The sequence below is a fragment of the Giraffa tippelskirchi genome, chromosome 1 (genome assembly GCF_054371585.1).
Source record: "Giraffa tippelskirchi isolate mGirTip1 chromosome 1, T2T-mGirTip1v1.2.pri, whole genome shotgun sequence".
Taxonomy (NCBI): Eukaryota; Metazoa; Chordata; class Mammalia; order Artiodactyla; family Giraffidae; genus Giraffa; species Giraffa tippelskirchi.
Genome location: NC_137275.1, coordinates 173,824,363 through 173,845,008, shown reverse-complemented (window position 1 = coordinate 173,845,008; position 20,646 = coordinate 173,824,363). Strand labels below are relative to the sequence as shown.

The 20,646-nt window shown below is 42.0% G+C and overlaps 1 protein-coding gene across 37 annotated transcripts in view; it reads right to left on the bottom strand.

Annotated features, from left to right (window-relative positions):
• TLE4 (TLE family member 4, transcriptional corepressor) overlaps positions 1–20,646 on the bottom strand; it is a 275,661-nt gene that overhangs the window by 118,739 nt on the left and 136,276 nt on the right. For 20 of the 37 annotated variants that reach the window (XM_081506217.1, XM_081506184.1, XM_081506195.1 and 17 more), the window contains 9 exons: positions 20,010–20,142; positions 19,449–19,642; positions 18,869–18,945; positions 10,686–10,935; positions 9,243–9,490; positions 7,729–7,876; positions 6,854–7,004; positions 6,428–6,504; positions 2,875–4,565 (listed from right to left, as the gene is read on the bottom strand). In XM_081506217.1, the coding sequence (XP_081362343.1) occupies positions 4,458–4,565; positions 6,428–6,504; positions 6,854–7,004; positions 7,729–7,876; positions 9,243–9,490; positions 10,686–10,935; positions 18,869–18,945; positions 19,449–19,642; positions 20,010–20,142 (1,386 nt within the window). In that variant the 3' untranslated portion in view covers positions 2,875–4,457. Of the gene's footprint in view, positions 1–2,874; positions 4,566–6,427; positions 6,505–6,853; positions 7,005–7,728; positions 7,877–9,242; positions 9,491–10,685; positions 10,936–18,868; positions 18,946–19,448; positions 19,643–20,005; positions 20,143–20,646 lie in introns of those variants that run through there. The other 17 variants (XR_014058552.1, XR_014058551.1, XR_014058563.1 and 14 more) reach the window with 2 other exon arrangements.

Here is a 20,646-nt window from a genome sequence, read left to right as displayed (position 1 = left end):
GACAATATGTGATTGATTCCAGGAGTTTTAAATATGGGCTGTGATGCAGAAGTCTCCAGGCTGGTTAGCTCATGTGAAAAGGGACAAAGAGCAGCAAGGTGAGAGCATCTGGAAGACACCCTTTCCATCCTCCTTCCCATCTGCCCCACTAGGCGGTGGCCCCAGCTGCAAGTCCAGAGTCTTGGGGTTCACACTGACTTATCTTCTTTGGAAGACAGAGTTTGGGAAAATCACTTTTCTCCTCTGAAGCTCTGTGCCCTTTTGTGTAAATTCAGCATCCAGCCTGTCGAGGCCTGCTGTGAGACCAGCCAGAGCGACTTTGGTGAAAACACTTGCTCGTGCTTTTCCTCCGGACTGAAGGCAGCCCTGTGGGAACTCTCCTTCCCTGTGGGCCAAATAGCTAAGATCCCAGCTGAGAATTTCCTTCCCTGGGGAGAGGTAAATGAGAGCCTAGCTCTGCTGCTAGTTCCTATCTGGGACCCAAAAAATTCTGTCACTCGCTGCCAGAAACCCAAACAACACTAAAATACAATGTTCACAGAAGCTTATAAGGAAAGTTAGTTCCTACCACCAGAACAGCACTGGTGTTACAATGTTCTGACACATGAGAGGCTTTCTGATGTGCTTGGGTTGTTAAAAATAAAAGTATTTCCACTGTCAGCTCTGAATGGAAGCTTGAACTGAAAGGTAGATAAATGCAATTAGCTCAAAACAAACAAAAACACGGATGGTGGCAAGACTACTTTTGCTGCTGATGCCCCAGGGGGAAACTGAAGGGGTGGTTGGACTCTAGGCTCACTGCTGACATCACTCTATAGGTTACTCAGGAGCTGGTAGCTATAGAAATGTACACCCAAGAATGTCAAAAGAATTTCTTTTGGTACCCACATCTTTATAATTTTTTAACTGCTTACTTAATGCCAGGCAAGAAATTCCAGTACAAATTTCCTTACAACTGGCGAAAATATCAGTTGATAAATCCCTGAAGTTATATGCTGCCAGGCCAAGAGTATTCAACTGAGGATACAAAACTGGCTGTCTTGACAGGGGAGGGCATTGCTGGTGCTCTAGCTACTCAAAGTCTTGCTGTGTACTGTGCCTCTGTCCAGAACGCTGCCTTCTTAATGTGCCATCAACATCTCCTGCTCTCAGCTGTGGGTTCCCAGGATTTCGTGGTTATGAGACAGCTTGAAACTGGGTTTCCGGATATCCCATGGCTGCAGAATACCAACCATTTGCAGGTGTTATAAGCCTGTGGTTAGTTTCAGCACACACCATTCCCGGATAAGAGAGATCTTTCACAGCTCACTGGTTATAAGGCCAGAAAAGTATCGGCCCACAAGGGAGGTGTTTATCTGCAAAAACTTGAAGATGCTAGCATCTATCATTTTATGTTTGACCTGCCAGTCTTGAAAGGTCTTCAGTCTGGGATTTTCTTTATTTCTACGTAGTTCTATGTAAGTCAACCTTCAGTCCTATACACCATTCTCTTCTTTCATTGAAACTACGTTTTCCTTGGTTCAGGGTGATTCTATCTTTGTTGTTCTTCAGACCCTGCGGGACCATACGTGGAGTAAAAACTATGGAAGACCAAGTAATTAAAACATCAATAACATCAAGACCGCTGTGCAATCAATCTAGGCCTGAGACTGGTATCAGAGATATAAAAATCTAATCTGATAAAACCTCAGCAATGAGAAAAAAGACACCCATTTATTTTAAAAAGCTAGGATTGATTATGCATTCATCTCAATCTTTAATCCAGTATAAGGGCCAGTGCTTTGGCTCGCTATAAAGAGAAAAACTGAAGGGCATCACAGATTGACCCACCAGGCACCAAACAAGCATTCTAATTCCTTGAGGCAAGCACTTTCTTCTACAAGTGTCAACACAGTAGGCAAGTGTCATATTATTTGTGCCTAAATGATTTTTCCTTTACTCAAAAAATTGCTATTACTTTTAAAGAAATTTCAATAAGGACAAACATAATTAATTAAGCTAAGAATACTTTAAAACATTATCATATCTGATACAGCAGCACTCATAGCACTTACATTTGAAGTGTTACTTCCACGATGAACACTGCTGAATTCTTAGCACCTGACCACTCAATACCTCATACAGCTAAATCACTGAGACACTCCAGACCACCATGAAGCTCCTAATCTTCAGCCTTCTTTCTACCCAGTGGATCTATAAAATGATAGGTTTTTGAGTCCCAAAGTTTAGAATTCTTTAAGTGCTTTCTTATGCTGAAGCTTCACATACTCAACCAGGAGCAGCCCAAGGGATCTTAAGCTTTCAAAGACTTCAGTGCATCATGTTGGAAATGTTTCACAAAGGCTGGAAATAGTATGCATGTGCTAATGCTAAAGCACCATTGGTCTCACAGAACTTTCTGTGATGATGGAAATGTTCTACAAATTTATGGAGTCCAACATGATAGCCATTAGGCACACGTGGCAAGCTGAACATTTGAAATGTAGTTAGTATGACTGACAAATTGAATTTTTAATTTTAATCAAGTTAAAGTTAAATAGCCACAAATGGCTAACTAGTGGTAACCATACTGAACAGCACAGCACAGCTCTAAGACAAGACTTTTGAGTAACAAGTCAACTTTTTGACAAACTAAAGAGGCAATCAATAAATATTTGGCAGCAACATGTCATCAGTAACTTCTACCCACTCTCCCTTCTAGCTCTTCTCAAGTAAAAACAAAAACAGAATTAAAAGAGCAACAATCAAAAGCCCACATGACTTTTTAACAACAATCTTCCTTGAATAAAACTAATAAGTCTTAATATATAGGAGTGGCATAGTTAAAAAAGAAAAACTAAAGCCAGCAAAACAAAGAATTAGAAATAAGCATACTAGAAGTTACTTACGTTTAATGCTTAAAAGTCTGAATGCACAAACAATCTACCATTATAGAAGTACTGGTGGTCAATACAATGCATTAGAACTATGTACAATGCACAGTTTAGTATCAAAATCTTTCTACACTGTAGAGTTTTACGAAACTGTTAATGACATCAAACACTAAGCACTTAAGACACCATTTTGTTTTCTGCTACCACATTAGGAACGTCAATGGACAGTCCGTTTCAACTTGCAGCATCCATCCATTTCTAGTATGAAATTAAGTAATTTTCTACTTATACAATAAAGTTTATCTACACAGTTCTCTTGATTTTGATCCATAGCAGCAAAGGCACTGTACATCAGCAGATCCACAGACTTAAAAGATTTTTTTAAAGCATTCGAACAAAATAATAATAATTAAAAAAAGGAGTCACATATCATAGTTTAACACAACAACAACAACATAAAAGATAACAACAATGTTTCCGGCACAATGGCACAGCCTGCGTCCATTTCAGGGACATCCAACTAAGACATGGAAAGAATCGGAGGTAAAGAAAGCAAGTCCTCATCCCAGGTGAGAGTCCATTCTTCCTGGTTTTCAGAGGGAGGCCCTTGCAAATCCTCCTCTGCTGTCCTTGTCTTGTAAAAGACCTGAACTGCACAGTGGGAGGACTCCTCCCCTGGATCTGCGCCATTCCCAAAGAACATGCCAAAAAATAGCCCCTAATTTCTCGTAGACAAAATTGCCCAAAGGCATACATATCCCTTTGCAAAGAAATGTGGCAAAAATATCCAGAAGGGATTAAGTTCTCCCTTTGAGGCCAAATTTAATTTGTTCATCTGTCTATAATACAATAAAAAAGGAATTAAAAACATATTACAAAGACACTTGTCAACAAGTCAAAAAAAGAAAAAAAAAGAAAAAGTCCAAGTACTTTTATCGAAGATAATCTAAAGCTATAGATATATTTGTTAAAGTTGTCCGAATAGACTCAAATGAATATGATGTGGTCTGTCACATTCTAATTGTTTAAATTTCCGAACATCTTTTAAAATATGTAAAAACAAAAACAAAAAAAATCTAACAACACAGCAACATATTGCTTCCATATGTAATTATACATTTCACATCTCTATAGTTATTAGTCTACATTTAGTGACATTTTTAATCAGTTATTTTAAACCTTCCTTTCCCCTCCTTTGCCAAAAAAAGGGGGGGAATGGGTATCAAGTACAACGCATCTTCATTACCAATGCAGGAACAGACAGCTTTATTTAGTCAGTCATTGTTAGAAAGCCTTCTTTAAACAAAATAAATATATTACAGATATAATACATAATTAAAGATTCCTTTCACTGTTAAGTAGGGTTAGCCATGATCTTCCAAGTAGATAGCTGAAGATTTTGATATCACAGGTTCTTAATGAGTATTCACAATTCAATAGCAGGGAGGAAGTGGGGGAGGAGGGGCTGACTCCACAACTGCAATGAGTAATAGGAAATCCTTGGTTTTGGATGCGGGGGAACAGAAGGATGAGAGAAAAAAGTGCTACAAGGAGAAGGAGTCCATTCCGCATGAAGATTTGTCCTTAATAAATAACTTCATAAACTGTGGCCTTCTTATCCCCAGAGCCAGTGACAATGTATTTGTCATCCACAGAAATGTCACAGCTGAGCACCGATGAGGATTCTTTGGACTGGGAAAGAGACACACAAACACGTTAAAGACTGAAAGAAAAACCCATGAATATTGAGAGGCAGGACTGGAGGACTCAAGCGCAAAAAGAAGCAGAGCATGTTCCCTTGACTAAAATAGGAGCCCAAGGAGGAAACGTGGTCCCTTAAGTCCCTTTAAGGTATATTCTTAAAACAGCTGAGCCAGGTGCGTTCCCACTGACACCTCACTCCGCTGGTCTGGAGGCTCTTGTACTGGGCGTGGGGGGGAGACGGGGACACTGAGCGCCAGGCAAGTCCGTGGTACAATCCCCTCTGCTGATGAAGGAAGGCTTTACTTCAAATCCTGGTCTCCAGCTAAGGGCAGTGTTCTCAGTATGAAAATGCTCAGTTTCACTCAGACGGCTTGGGTGTAGACGGAGCTGCAGAACACTCAACACATGACTTAACCTGTCTGGCCCTGTTTTACCCATCTGCCACCTCAGAAGGTAGTCTCAGAGTCCAGGTGAGGTGAAATAAGGGGGAACTGCAATGAAAAGACTATTTTTTTGAGACTGGGAATGTAAAAATATTTCTAGTATAAATCCTAGTTGACCCTCATGTAAACACAGAACGTAAATGTGCAAGTGGGAGCAAGTTCGATAGTCAGGAGGAAACATTTACCCCTCATAGAGTTCCAATACTACCTTCAACTACACCAATTGCAAAGCATTCACAGTTAACTTTTAACTGTGCTAAATAAACAAACAAATCCCACAAGATTTTACTGGGGCTTTGAATAGTTAAAAAAAAATAAATGTTTGACATGTAGATGCTAACCTACTACCAGCATTTCTCAAACTTTCAGACTGCAACCTGTATTAAATACATTTTACTTTCCAAACCAGCAGATACAAGATATAACACACTTATTACAAAAAGATATACTCTTAAAATATTTTCATATTTCAAAAAAGTGCTGCTTGGGGACTTTCCTGGTAGTCCAGTGGTTAAGAATCTGCCTGCTCATGCGGGGACATGAGTTCAATCTCTGGTCCAGGAAGATTCTACCTGCTTCGGGGCAACAAAACCCGTGTACAACAACTACTAAGCCCACACTCTAGAGCCCCAAAGTCGCAATTACCAAGCCCACGAGCCTAGATCCCATGCTCCACAACACAAGAAGCCACCACAATGAGACGCCTGCACACTGCAACTAGAGAAAGTCCGCACACAGCAACAAAGTCCCAGCACAGCCAAAAATAAATACATTTTTTTAAAAAGTGCTGGTTGGGACCATCCAAAAGTTATGATACAAAAACCACTCTATTACATTCTACACTTCAAGACAGCAAGAATATGCTATTTTTGTTTAATTATCTTGCACAGTACTTTCACTCAATATATGCAGTTTTAGATTCAAATGAATTAATCTCCTCTATGATGACTTAGTACCACATGGTCAAGAAGGCTGCAAATCTATTACGCTCTCCTAAAACCACCTAGGAAATAGCATCCCAAATACATAAGGTTAAAAAGGAAATCTTTGACTTGCATGTGTGTATCATGCCAACAATCCAGTTCTCCTACAAATAATTCCACAAACTACACTAAGTACCACTGAGTTAATAAGAATAAAAGTTTATAAAATTAGTCCAAATTTATTAGTTTCCTAGAGCACTCTTTTTGGGGTGGAGGGGACAAAAATATTAGTAACATGCTAATTAGTATTTTAGCAAAATGCTCAAATTTTACACAAAATTTTTAAAAGCCACAGTGCAAAAAATAGAATTTCAGAGAAGACATGAAACTTCTATTCTAACATGTAAACAGGAGGGAGAAGCACACAGCAGAGGACCACGCGGCGCGCATCCTGGGAGCGAAGGCCACACATGTGAAGCGTTACCTGGAATATACTGGCCCCATAAGGTGTTCTCCAGGCATTCAGAAGGTTGTCCTTTCCCGTGCTTACGAACCATTTCCCTAAAGAAATAGGGTTTCAAAAAAGGCAGTGTTTATTACTTTGTCAGACTCCCAAGATTTGTGTCACAGAGCATCAATGACACACAGAAAACTTACCTAATCTGAAACAAGGAAGAGTTTCTTTTCACTGGAAAAATAAAGCCCACTCTCACACTGTATAAATGAGTTATTTACACTTAGGACAGGGATGAAGCAGATAGATACCAGAAAATGACATAGTATTAGGGAAGCGGCATGTGTGAGAAAGGAAGAGAATTCTGAGGGACACATCCGTGAACTGAAGATCTGACTTGAAACGAAGCAGCGGGGAGGTAGAAGGGCAGATGGTGGACCCGGGGCGCTCGCTTACCACAATGGGCGAACTTGAGCGACAGCACGCAGCTCTCATGCAGGTGGAGCTGGTACTTGTCGGGCTTGGTGACATGCAGCACCTCCACGTTGCTATTCTCCATCCCCACTGCCAGCCACTCTCCGGTTGGGCAGTAGCCCAGAGAAAAGATCTAGAATGGAAACAGGTGACAATGAAGGTGGCTACAGAGGACGTACTTCCTTTAACAGGGAGGTGAGGCACTGCTTCCTCTGGGGATTCTACTTAAATGATGAAGGAAATCAAGACAATGTGAATTGTGCAGGAAGAAATCAAAGGTAAACGTGTAACCCCAAGTGATGAGTCAGATGTCCACAATCTAACTTACTAATCAATTGTGAGAAATTCAAAGGTCTACAGAGTAATGGTTATTGAAATAAAAGTTTGCAAAAAGCTTTTAATAAACGAGATTAAAAAAAAACTGTCAATAAAATATATACCATTATATTTTGACAACAAATGATAAAATTTTTCTTATCTAATTCAGCTTCAAAAGTGACTGTTACATGGTAAAGGAATTGCTGCTGAAGTCTCTCATATATCTCACAAAGTCATGTGTGTGTGCTAAGTCACTTCAGTCGTGTCCGATTCTTTGCAACCCTATGGACTGTAGCCCACCAGGCTCCTCTGTCCATTGGATTTTCCAGGCAAGAATACTGGAGTGGATTGCCATGTCCTCCCTCCAGGGGATCTTCCCAACCAGGGATCGCACCCACATCTCTTATGTCTCTTGCATCAGCAGGCGGGTTCTTTACCACTAGTGCCACCTGGTCACATGGTAAACGAATTGCTGCTCAAGTCTCTCATATTATCTCTCACAATCCAGTCTCTAAGATGGAACGTGCTCGAGCACACACCTGGGAGGTGAAGTCGTGCTGCTGCAGCTGCCGCCCCTCACGGAGGTCCCAGGACCGGACTGTGTTGTCCAAGCCGCCCGTCCAGAGCTTGGTGCCATCGTTGGAGATGTCAATACAGCTGGCCCCATCTGTGTGGCCCTGGAATTGCCTGAAGATGCCAACATGGAGAAAAGTCCTTGAACTTTTTAAGTTTTTAGGTGAACTTAGTTTAGAATTCCTCAGTCATCAGTTTCACTGCAGGCCTGATTGGTATATTTCCTTTCGGTTATTAGGTTTTCTATTATTCAAAATAATAACAAAGCATATATGTAGAGAGATTAAAGTTTAATTGAGATGCTGAATCTCCTGCACTTTTTATTTATGAAAACTTAGGAAGTACTCTTCAAATTACTCATATGCTAAAACATGACTGAAATAACTGATAGGAAAAAAATGTCCATCTGAAACAAGAAAACACAGCTACATGAATATGAATTAATCAAAGATATGATCTGAGACCTACTCTATCCTTGGGATATGAAGGACGGAGAGAAGGTAGGAGGATGTACGAAATTTTTGCCTTCTGAAAGCTCTGGGGAGGGGCATAGGAAGGGGCAGGACAAACTCTGCCACTGAGCAACAATGCAACCATAGGAGGCTGCCCCAGGAGCACGTAAAATGTATAAGAAATGGGTGCTGGGGGGTGAGGATTAGAAGCAGTTCCTCAGATGAGCTTTACCTTATAGGGAAACAAGTGATGACTACTTTGTTTTTGGAATCATTTATAGAGTTGCACCCTGCAAAATAAGTTACAGAGGGACAACAGGGGTCTCTTCTCCTTCGCCCTGGCGCTGGGCTCCATTACAGTCTCCGCAGACCCTTTAGCGGTTCACACCTCGTTTCCTGCCCTCTCAGGTGCTGACACCTGAAGATCACATGTGCTTCAGGGCTTTTCCTATCAATGCCAATCCTGTATCACTTCATTTCTATAAAAATACAATTACTTCTATTCGTCCTGAAAGGTAGGACTACAGATTATCTACACCGTTTCAGGGTGAGGTACACTGAACACAACGCCTAGGCCCAGTGTAGAAGCTCCATGATTATTTGTCAAAAGGAAAGAATGTGTCAGATACACATGGCACCAAGGAGAGAGCCACACACGGTGAACCTTCTCAATGAGTGTCTATCAACAAGGATGGTTTGTTAGCACAGATGGCAAATTATAAGTGTCTAATGAGCTCATGACGTCGTGGGCACCTTACATGTATTAATTATGTAAAACCGACCTCATATTTTAAAATGTGAATTGGATGTGCTTAGTATAATTCAAAAAAAAAGAAAAAAGAAGCTCTTATCCAATAAAGTTCAAACGGTGCAGAAAACAAGATTTTACAGCATCTTAAAATGGCTCTCTCCTCTTAACAACTTTGAGTAAGATAGTTGTATTTCATCTTTTTGAAAATACACACACACAGCTCCCTGGCACAGCACAGTTAAGTCCTCGGCCCTGGCGCAGGATCCTGCTGACCCACCTCACCAGCGTCTGGTTGTGCAGGTCCCACACAGCGATGTTGCCGTCACTGCAGCAGGAGAAGCAGACCTTGGAGTCGGGGCTGATGGCCAGGGCATAGCAGGCAGGGGCTGAGGATGTCAGCTCTGCCTTGATGCGTGGGGTGGGAGCTGCCAGGTCCCAGATGGACAGGGTACTGGCTTCCCCTCCCACAATTAGGGTACGACCATCAGGGAGCAATCGGCAAGAACGGATGTAGTTATCCCTGTTCTGTAGAGACAAAACCCATCAAGAGGTTACTCATGAGGAAAGGAAAACAGCATTAACATGAGAGCAGAAATCCATAAAAGTATTGTGTTCCCTCCTGGCTTTAATGAGCCATTTTCACTTATGACAATGATAAAGTGGATTAATGCTAGCAAATTACATGAAATTAAGGAAGTACTTAAACTTGATCTACAAAATTTAGTACTGAGATATTTAATCTTAATTAGCATGAAAATACAAAGATCTAGACCCACTCCCACCACCAGCAAGTCAACCAGCCGCCAGAGTCATTTGCACCCACAGACTCAGCAGCCCTCATAACCCTGGAGCAGCCAGGCCTGGGAACGGGGTACAGTGATCTGGCTGCTGAAAAGCCCTGCTTCTCTGCTGCCAAGAAAGTGCCAAGGACTTAGACACCTTGCAATTCCTTCCAATCGCCAGGCCCTGCATTACCTGGCCAAGAGACATTGTGGGCTTGATTAAGCAGACCCAACCGGAGGCAAGGTTTGACCAAGGTGTGTTAAGAGATAGGAAAAAGACAAGTCCTCAGCTCAGGAGGTTATGGGAGTCTTGTGTAACTACAGTAAACTGATCTAGCTCTGTGCTGCTGCAAAAATTCTCCTGTTTATCCAAGGAAGAAAATCAAACTGAAATTTCTTAAGTAACCGAAGGATGAATACCCATTAGACAGATAAGGGGGTAGCTAGTGTTTATCACATGAAGTATGAAGTTACTTGTTTTCAAAAGTGACAGATTTTGATACTTGGGTGCACTCTCACAGAAACCACCATGGGCTCTTAGTCTTTTTTTTCCTGTTTTGGCTACCGCCAAGCAGCACATGAAATGTTAGTTCTCCAACCAGGGACTGAACTCATCCCTTTAGTGCAGAGTCCTAACCACTGGACTTCCAAGGAAGTCCTGTGTTAGTTTTCTTAAACTTTTTTAATCAGACAGGAAAACAAGTAAACTGCCTGCTCCCAGGAACTGGGCAGGGTGAATGAAAACTGTACTGGAGTACATGCCACATGTGAAGAACCAGATGACTCTACCTTGAGTAACTGAAAGAAGATAGTGGCCAAGTTAAAAACCACAAACCACTGAAGATAGCCACCCACTTGGGATTAATCTGTGTGCTGTTGGTACATCCAGCCTATTTTGTGAATGAAGGCTTAAAACATGTTCATTCACGTTCACTTACCAGACAGTCGAGCTGAGAGACGGGGCTCTTGTTGCCGGGGTGACTGATGTCCCAGACCTTGACGCAGCCCTTCCCACCTGTGTACACGTGTCGCGTGGGGTTGCTGATGGTCACCGCGCACACTACCTCCCCATGGTTCAGGGTGTTGATCTGGCGAGCGTGTCGGGGAATGCCGGGGCCGATAAGGGCGTCCGGGGGGAAGGGGACGGGCTGCATCTGACCGTCTGCGGTAACGTGGAAGGAGTATGCCCTAAGACGGTGGGGAGGAAACAAGACAGGAAAAAGGAGAATGTGAAAAATGTTACTTAACTGATCACTGTAATGAGATGAGAAATAAAACATTTTCAGTGCTACTTATGATTTGCAAACAGGTCAAACTTATTGAATATGGTGGAAAGAACTTTCAGAGCCATAGAGCTAATGATCTCAGGTCAGCTCTTCGCTACCTGCTGTATGACATCAGTAATGACGCAGTCTCTATCTTTAAAATGGAGTGAATGCTACCTATAGTCCTCAGAGAATTAAATAAGATTACCAATGCCCAGTATACTATCTACACCTCCAGTCACTTTGCAAACTGGCATTGCCTTGTAATTCAGGTGATTCAGAAGCCTATGATAAGATTTTAACCTATAGATCACCTCACTCCAATCAAGTGACTTCCTAATGAAAATCAGGAAGCTAAAATTATGAAGTTTTAAGGCATTACGATGCTTTAAGCCTACATGGTGAAATGGCATACGAGCCACCAAAAAGAATAAAAACATTTTTTTTTGGATCAAGTTCCATCAGACTTGACAATAACAAATTCCAATACTTCCCAATAATTCCTAAAAAAGCCTCCTGTGCGACTGCCCCAGATGGCCACCTGTTAGTGCCTATCAGCAGCTCCATTTCCAAGTCATTTCCAGGGGAAACCCTCTAGTTGTAAAAGCATTTGGTTCACTTAAGTTCAAGCATCTCCCTCAACAGACACCTCTATTCTAAAGGCACTGAATTCAGGGAAGAGATGACAAGTGAGGCTGTTATGATGCAAGCTGGGTTCCAGGAGGCGGGAGATGTTGGCAGTGAGCAGGAGGGAGGCAGGGCCTGTCTCGGGGAACGTCATGGGCAGCAGCCCACTTTGGAAATGATGTCATGTTCCTTGGCATGGAGCTTTAGAATGTGCTCTGTTTACGGGAAGGAGTTTATGAAAGACATACCAAGGGAAAACATTTATGGGTAGACAAAGGACAGGAGCCTGGATCTATCAGGAAGTTTTAGAATCAAAACAGTTTCTAGTTCCTTAGTGCAAAAGTCTACAGAATAGCCACACGCACCCAAATCTGACCCATTACTGAGAGGATATCATCAACATCATCTTGAAAGTCCCCAGAAAGGACAAAGCTGTGGAAGATTTGGGAACCAGAGGGCAAAGGGCTTTCTCTTGCTCTGCAGACTACACAGAGAACTGGGATAGGGAAGAGAAGCAGTATGTCAGATTGCTGAGGGGGGAAGTGGTGGGAAGCTGGGAAACCAAGAAATATATTTCTTTGGTCGAAGCAGCAGGACTTGGAGACATGTTGGATGTGTGGCTTGGGAGAGAGAGATGCTGAGAAGGGTGCTCAGGCTTGGAACCTAGTGACTAGCGAGGCTACAACACACATCAGTGAGGGTGACAGGGAGGCATAATCAAAGGGGAGACATGTGGGGAGGTAAACAGTATGGTTTTCTTCAACTTGAGGGCAGGTAAGGAACCAAACATCTCAACTGGAAGTTGAGCATGTGATTCAGAAAAGAGGTTAGGTCAGAAAGATCACTGTGTGCTCATCCACAAAGTGGTGAGAGCTGAAGCTAAAGGAGCAGAAAAGGATAAATCTGGGGCAGATTATGCAATGAGCAGACTAGATACAGAACTTAAGAAAATGCTTACAACATTTAGGGGGCCCCAACAAGAGCAGTCAAAGAGAAAGAAAATGAGGAGACATGGTAATATGCAAAGGGGGCACAGATGGTCAATAACGTATTTCTCAGGTATCCCAGTGCGTGATGCACTTGATGCAACAAAGAGAAAAAAACCCCACATATCCCCTGTTCTCCCAAAGGTACATTCTGAGCGCTGGGGTAGTTGGCAGATGGGCTGAGGGGCTGATACACTGCTGCATCAGTGAGATACATAAATAAAGCTGTCATATGGTCAGTGCTATGAACAATGGAGAATTTGACAAAATAAGAAGAACAGGGAAAACTGCCCCATTTGGGGCAATTGGGCTGCAATATAAAGAACAGATATTAAATTACCTTGGCCAAGAAAGGAAGATGGTATGAGGAGGAAGAGGATGGACAACTGAAGGGCAGAGAGAGGCAGAATGTTTACACTAGTCAGAAAATAGTTACTAAATAAATGCCCAATATGTGCCAAGTACCATCAGATGCTGGGCAATCAGAGGTGAACAATACAGACAAAGTCCCCTATCTCCAGAGCCTACATCCTAGAAGGGAAGAGAGATAATACACAAGCAGATAAATAAATAACCTCAGACAGCAGTTCTCTCTTTCTCTCTCTCTCTCTCTCTCTCTCACACACACACACACACACACACACGCACGGTTTCAGATAAGAGAGACTAAAGGTGCACAGTGAGGTCTGAGATGGTGTACAAGCTGAGGCCTGAAGGCAGGACGAGTGTGCCAGGATGGCAACAGCAAATCTGGAGTTCTAGAAGAGCCATGTGAGGAGGCCAGCGAGCACTTGCTGGAGAGTGAGAGGCTGGAAGAAGAGGCAGGACCCATGTTAAAAAGGCCAGAGGCTGCGTTGTGGAGAGTGGGCTGTTATTCTGAGCAGAACGGGAAGTCACTGGAGACTTCTGTGTAGGGCAGGGAGTGACGCAATTTAGTTCATGTTTTCAAAGGATTGTTCTAGTTGCTGGATGAGAATGGACTGTAGAATGGAAGAAGGCAAACTAGTCAGGAGACTAATGTGGCAATCTAGGGGAGAAGCTGGTAGCCTAGGCTTGAGAGACAGTAAGAAAGCTGGGAACAGATTTGCAATTCCAAAGACTTCTGTGGCTGCGTAGAGGCAGAGAACGCTGTTCTAGATGGCATGTGGGGTTCATGGAGGTGACACAGTGGAGAGTGATGACAAGGTCTTCCCTGAGGTCTATTAAGTAGATAAATGATGTCAAAGAGGACAGAAGTTCATTAGAGATAATGTGGTCCAAGCCCTGAGAAGAGGTTACGGAAGGGCTGATCTTGCACACCACTGACACCCAGGATGATGGCAGCCTCTGAGTGGAGGAAGACCCCAAGCCAAGTGCAAAGTCTTAAATTAACTGAGAAATCTCCCAACAAGGCAGAAGAGGGGGTGGAGACTCAGGCACACATTTGAGATGGGTTGGGTTTTCACGGGAAGGCAGACTGAGTTTAGTTCTGGAAGACACTGGAATGGAACAGGAGGTGGGGAGGGCGGCACAGCCTTTGTAAGTCTGCCATTGGCTCTGAGGATGGCTGACGTGAAGTAAATGAAAGAGCAGCCCATGGAGAGCTGCAGGTGGAGAGTCTCCTCAGCAGAGAGCCTAGTGTCAGTTCAGGCAAGGAGGGGAAGGCAGTGAAATTCTGAGGGGAGACAAAGGCTAATGGATTTAGCAATTAAGAGGTCATGAAGTAAATCTTAAGGAAGATTATTCCAAGTTTAGAGATGGTATTATACATTCTTAATGATAATCTCCTTGAAAAGATATCCCTTCACTCTCCTCCAGAATAACTAATGATTTTTAAAGAGCCTTGAGGATTTAAATAGTTAAGAAACCAGGCGCATAATTTCTTTTGAGGTTTTCAACATGACATTCTTCAACTCAACCCCAACCTCTCTGTGAGCACCTGCTATGTTCCTGGAACTCCCTGAATTAAGAATTTCAAGAGTCTACTTGCATTAAGGGTATAATGTAGCCCTCTGTTTACTTTTAAAATATATATATATAATATAAATATATATATACATAAATGATACTTAAGACTGGAAAAAAGAAAGCTCTAGTACATACTTATTATCAGATTTCAACAAACTCTGATGTGTAGCTAGCAACGAGTACTGGAATGTGTAATGAAAGCCAACCTTTCCAGAAATGAGAGAGGTGCAGGCTTGAAAATCTATTTTTTTCCCTATCTAATTAAATGCATCAATACTCCTTTATTCACATATTCTGATACAGACCTCATGTCGAGATACAAAATCAGGTAAGATGTTGGCCTTGCCCATTAAGTGGCTTATAATCTAGGAAGTATGATGAGAAAACTATAAAAGTGGTTACAATACCAGGTGCAAGGTGGAAGAATGAAGTTCTGTCGTGGTTCAAAAAGCAAAAATAAAGCTTATGTTTCATGAGAGACATGGTACTGGAGATGGATTTTAGAGAATGGAAGGACTTCACCAAAGAGGGAGGAAGATGGAAAAACCCTTCCAGGTGGAGGGAAACAGCTCTAAAAGGATGAGGTGAAATGATTTTGGGAAGTCCTGGATTGGTTTTAATTCAGGAATTCACTAATTCAGCAATGACCCAACACAGTTAAGTGGTGAAGGAGCGAGCTTGATAAAATCTCTCTCTCTCTCTCTCACACACACACACACACACACAATATACAGAAGGTCAGCCTGAGAATTTCACAAATAGATTTTACTGAAGAATGCTTATAGCAGGAGGAGCAAAGCCACTCAGAATAAGTTTGGTAGCAAGGAGTACAACAGATAGGAGGAATAAGAGACAATTATTCCAATAATCTAGATGAGAGGCAATGGGGCACTTGAACCAGGTAAGGAGAAGGATGACACACTAGAAGTTAACAGTAGACATAAAATTCTATAGGACTTAACTGAAGAGAAGTGAGGAAGAAGCCAACAATGACAGTTTCTGAGCACAGGGGAACAAGGAACAGAGTACTCTGAGAACCGGGTAAATCTGGGGAAGCACTTTGTGAATGTAATAAATTTGTACTGCAAATAATACACACTCAAGATGCCTAGCTGAGATGTCTAACAAATCACGAAAATATAGGGCTAGAAACAACAGGTGCAGGAAGCTAGAGAAATACACACACACACACACACACACACTCTCACTATCTCTCTCCCTCCGTCCCCACCCTCTCTACCCCTGTCTGTCTCTCTTTCTCCCTCTCAGCAGCTGAAGCTACAAAGAACTACTACGAGTGATCTCCAAAGGAGATGGTCAAGAGAAAAGAAGTTTGGACTTCCTGACAGAACTATACTTCAAACAACTCCGACATCTGCAAATCGACCTGTTTAAAACATGTGTATTGAGGATGCTATTTTATTTGGATCATCATATTTGGATGAAAACCCAGCACAGCTCAGAAGGTTCTTGGCATTCCCACCTATACCTCCTCCTACCTCTGTGAGAGGCCCAGTTCCATAACATCACACTCATCACTTCCAAGCTTCATGACACCTTCTCCAAGTATCTGATGTCTCATAAGACTGAACCAGACCCTAAATTCACAAAGAAAGGTCTGGCTGTTGCACTCTATGCAGCATTCAGTAGGACAGAAGATTGGGTTCTGGGAGCATATGAACCCACTAGCAGGTTAACCAGCCAACAAATAAAACTTGAGCGTTTACTGTGTGCCAGGAACTGTTCCTATTTTGAAAAAATCTTGCTTTATAAAAACAAATAAAAACAACAGCAGCGAAGAATTTCTTAATTGTGAGCAGCTTAAAGCCCATAAACCTGAGACCGTTTGTTATGGCTGAAGTCACATGCCATTTCCCACAGTATAATTAGTGCAATGGTTTTGACTGAATACTTTTACATTATTTATAAAAGCCTCATATAAGTAGCATGTGAGGAAAAAAATCCACTTTTGGCTGATGTTAAAATTAAACTCTTGTCATTTCAGTTACTTATTGAGAGGAACTTCTGTTAATTCACCAGAATAAGCAAGAGGACCCAATGTGAATTAGCAAGTAAATGCTATTTTATTCATTAGTTTGGAACATACATTTAATTATAATTTGTGATAATAACTAGCAATTATTCTGTAAAAAAAACAAACACACACACACAAGGAGAGAGATGCACAAATGTTTCAAGTCCTTCTAAAGAAAAGCAGTTCCTTTGTGTATGTGATGAAGAAGGCCTTTAGGTGATTTATTATGTTTTATGTTGTAGCACGAAAGATAGTTTTCCTGTTGACAACATGCACAAGTGTCAGAGCTCTCCATCCTGTGATCTAGAAACCATATTACATCATCTCTTCTGTAAAAATCTATAATAAAAGTATTTCTCTCTATATGCATAATGAGTGCTAATTTGCATGTCTTGGTGCCTTGTTAAAGACACACAAAGATAGGAAGAGGGAATCTAATATACTCAGTCTAATCTTCTTGTGGTATCTCTGCCTCCCATTATGTTCTATTGCATAAGCAATTGAAAAACTGATAATAACCTGGGCAAAGCTCAAGGGGAAATGATGCAGCAGGTGACTGAATAGTCACTGTAAACCAAACATTGTACTAAACCTCTATCATATCATCTCATCCTCATGCCCTTCTTATCAGGGAGGTACCAGCCCTGTTTTTAAAGCCAACTGAGGCCCACAAAGTTGAGAAACTCTACATAAAGTCAGTTCCTTCCTAGTGTCAACCGGCAGAGTCAGAATTCAACCTTGGATCTATCACGCTCCAGAACCCAACCCCTGTTGAACACACCGTGCTCTCTTTGGGGTTTCCTGTTGTCACTTGCCAACTGCATTAGGTGTGACTTGGTAATTCCAGGAACAAAAACTCTTAGCCATTCTGCTACCCACCACCCCTACTGAAAGGGTGATGTACCACCTCACCCGGCAGTGGTTACACTACAGCTCTGGGTACACCTGCCTGGTGACTAAGTGATAACTCCACACAGTTTCTGAAAAAGGACCACACCGCTTCCCTCAAGAAACCTCTCCATCTCCACAGGTTTATATGAAACTTGTAGGCATTCAGTTTATTTGATTAATCCCTTGACCTTGTTGTTTAGTCACTGCTTGAAATAGACCAAACTTTCACCTTCAAATACACCGAGGTTCTTGGTCAACAAGACTTGTCAGTCAATCAACAACTATTTGCCGAACACACACAAATACACAGAAATTTCTGGTAATTGATATTTATACCTTCAACTCTCAAGGAACTCAAAGTCTAGTTTGCCTTGACTCGCTTATTAATCAGTCAAATATTTACTGAGCAACCCGGCTACAGAACCAGTACTGTGTATGACGCAACAGAGAAGTTTAGGGTAGAGTCTGCAGAGAAGTTACAGAGGAAGAGCCAAGAACATGAGACGTCAGGTGGAAAGTGAAGGAAGGGTCAAGGTCAGGCATGTTTAATGCTGTGGGGCCAGCAACATGGGGGAAAAAAAAGAAGACAGGCAGGAAACAACAGGGTGACAGCTAAATGCCTGAGTGTACAGCAGTGAATAAACGAGCAACAGGAGGTCACTGAAAGGAGAGACTGGCACACATCTTCAATTATTTGTTGAACAAGCATAAACTGTGAGCACCAAAGAGCAGAGAACTGTGCATAGGCAGTAATAAAAATTAGATGCAGTGGATTAAAATGAAGGATAAGGAATGACACATGGGAGAGAGCAGAACATACAAGAAGAGGCTGGAACAACTGCTGTGTGTGTTTCACCTTCATGGCTGGAGGGGGCCATGACTGGAGAGGCTACAAATACCCGGTTCACAGGACAGGAAGCCAACTGAGCAAGCCACCTTTTCCAGAAACACAAATGAGCTTCTTTCTTTTTAGCCTTTGAAGTTTGGCATGTCTTTCCCTAACATGCTCTAATTTTGAGCATCTAGGTTTGCACATAAGATGACTTTTTCCCCCCAAGACAATAAAAGAATTGCCTTGAAATCAGTAACAGATGTCGAGAAGATCTGACTACTAGAGATGCCCCAGCAATTTGCATTTCCACACCAGAAGCTTGAGATTTTAAATTGAAAATCTAAAACCCCAACTCATTACCTCTTGCCTTGCGCTAAAAAAAAAAAAAAAGAAAAATATTCTGCAAAAAAACCCCACAACAAAAACCCCCTGGCAAGCTGAAAGAACTTGCCAACACTGCCCAGCAGTTCTCAGAGTCTAAAGGGCCAGTGAGGGCCCAGACACACAGCAAGCATGAGGCACAGAGCTTGGTACTCACGGCTTTCCTCCTGGAATGCCTGTCAGGTTTGGAGGTATCGCCGGCACACGCATGTGATGGTGTGGATCAAATCCAACCTAAAATTGTTCCCAAGCAAGACAGCAGAAATAAACATAGTTACATTAACTCATTTCATCCTACTCAGTACGTTTCCAAATCCTAGGAGAATAGATGCTTTTAAAATGCAATTTTAGAGATAAATATACAAGTATTCATTGATGAAATGATAGGAGGATGTACATGATTTCATGGTCACATACTTGGGGGTGGAACAAACATAAAAAAAAACACTATTATTATTGAAGCTCATGAGGCAAATGAAGGGGTCACTATATTTATTATATTATGTGCTCTACTTCTGTAGGTTTGACTTTTTTTAAAAGAATATAACACACAAAAACTGCCCCTATCTTATGAAAGAAAATGAATAGTACAATATAATGACATGCAGTTTAATTTATAAATAAGCACAGGTTGCTCCATAGATACCTCAAGCTATAAAAACTACCCTAGGTAAAAATACACATGGCCATTTTCTGAGCTCTGAAATACTTTTATTCTGTAAATGTTCACAACATACCACTGGTGATCTCCCGTAGGCAGCAGCCGCGGCGGCAGCAGCAGCAGCCGCGCTCATCTGTGGGGAGATGTTATGTAGCCCCGCGTAGGCAGCTCCGGGACTGGTCAGCTCCCCGTTCATCCCCGCGTGCGGCACAATCCCAAACGGTGTTGGGTATGGACAAGGTACTGCCATAGGGGTCCTTAGGCTTGAAGCTACAGACCCAAACAGAAGGAAGGAGAAAAACCAAGGACACACACAGAAAATAATAATGAGGTCTAATGAATACAAGGAGTAACATTCTTACATATGTTTAAATGGGATCCGTAACCCAAATAAGCTTATTTTAATGTTCGCAAAAGTCATTCAAGCTTTCATCAACGTTCAAACATTCGCCTTAATTTACTGAACACCTACTATGTGTTAAGACATAAGTGCCAGGTGCTTGATTTGGACTAAAAAAGCTCACACAGCCATTCCATGCTGATCATTGTACTCTTAATGTATTACACTCTTTAAATTGTTGTAATTTCTTTAAAAACAGGAAGCACAAATATGTACAGAAACTTTTTTCTGACTAACCCAAGGGGTCGACTCCTGGTGGTTTTCCGGGAACCGGCCTCAATCCGGGAGTGGAATTACTGCCTGGGGTGGGTGCATCAGTTCGTGGAGTAGGGGTATTGGACTTCGACACAGGAGTAGTAGATTTTTCATTCTAACAAGAGATGTAATGGAATACACTGGTAATTGGAACACAATTTTAACAATTATGTAAAACATTTGAAAAGGTAAAGAAGAAAGAGAGGGAAAAGAAATGGAAAAGATTCTTCAGCATGGGTCTTTCTTTTTATTAGTTAAGAAGAGCTAACAAAAAAACAAAAAGTGTTCCCTGAGACCACAAAACCAATGTTTGGGAGGACATAAATCAGAGCTGAATTTGGGGCAGAGGAGACCATTTCCAGGAAACTGGTCTGAGTCAGACAAAGGCTGACAGTTCGTGATGTCCTGATGTGACTGGCCACTTGCTGGTTGCTTTAAAACTGAGTGGTTTTGTTGGGTTCCTGATGGATTGTTCATGCCACAAGAGGCGTCCCTGGTTAACAGGTCCCCTTAAAAAAGAACCAAGCCTGAATCATCACAGAGATCAGCACAGACGAGCTGCCATTAACAGGCCGGAAGGCCAAGAGAAAACAACAGAAATAAACTAAATCCAGCCCTG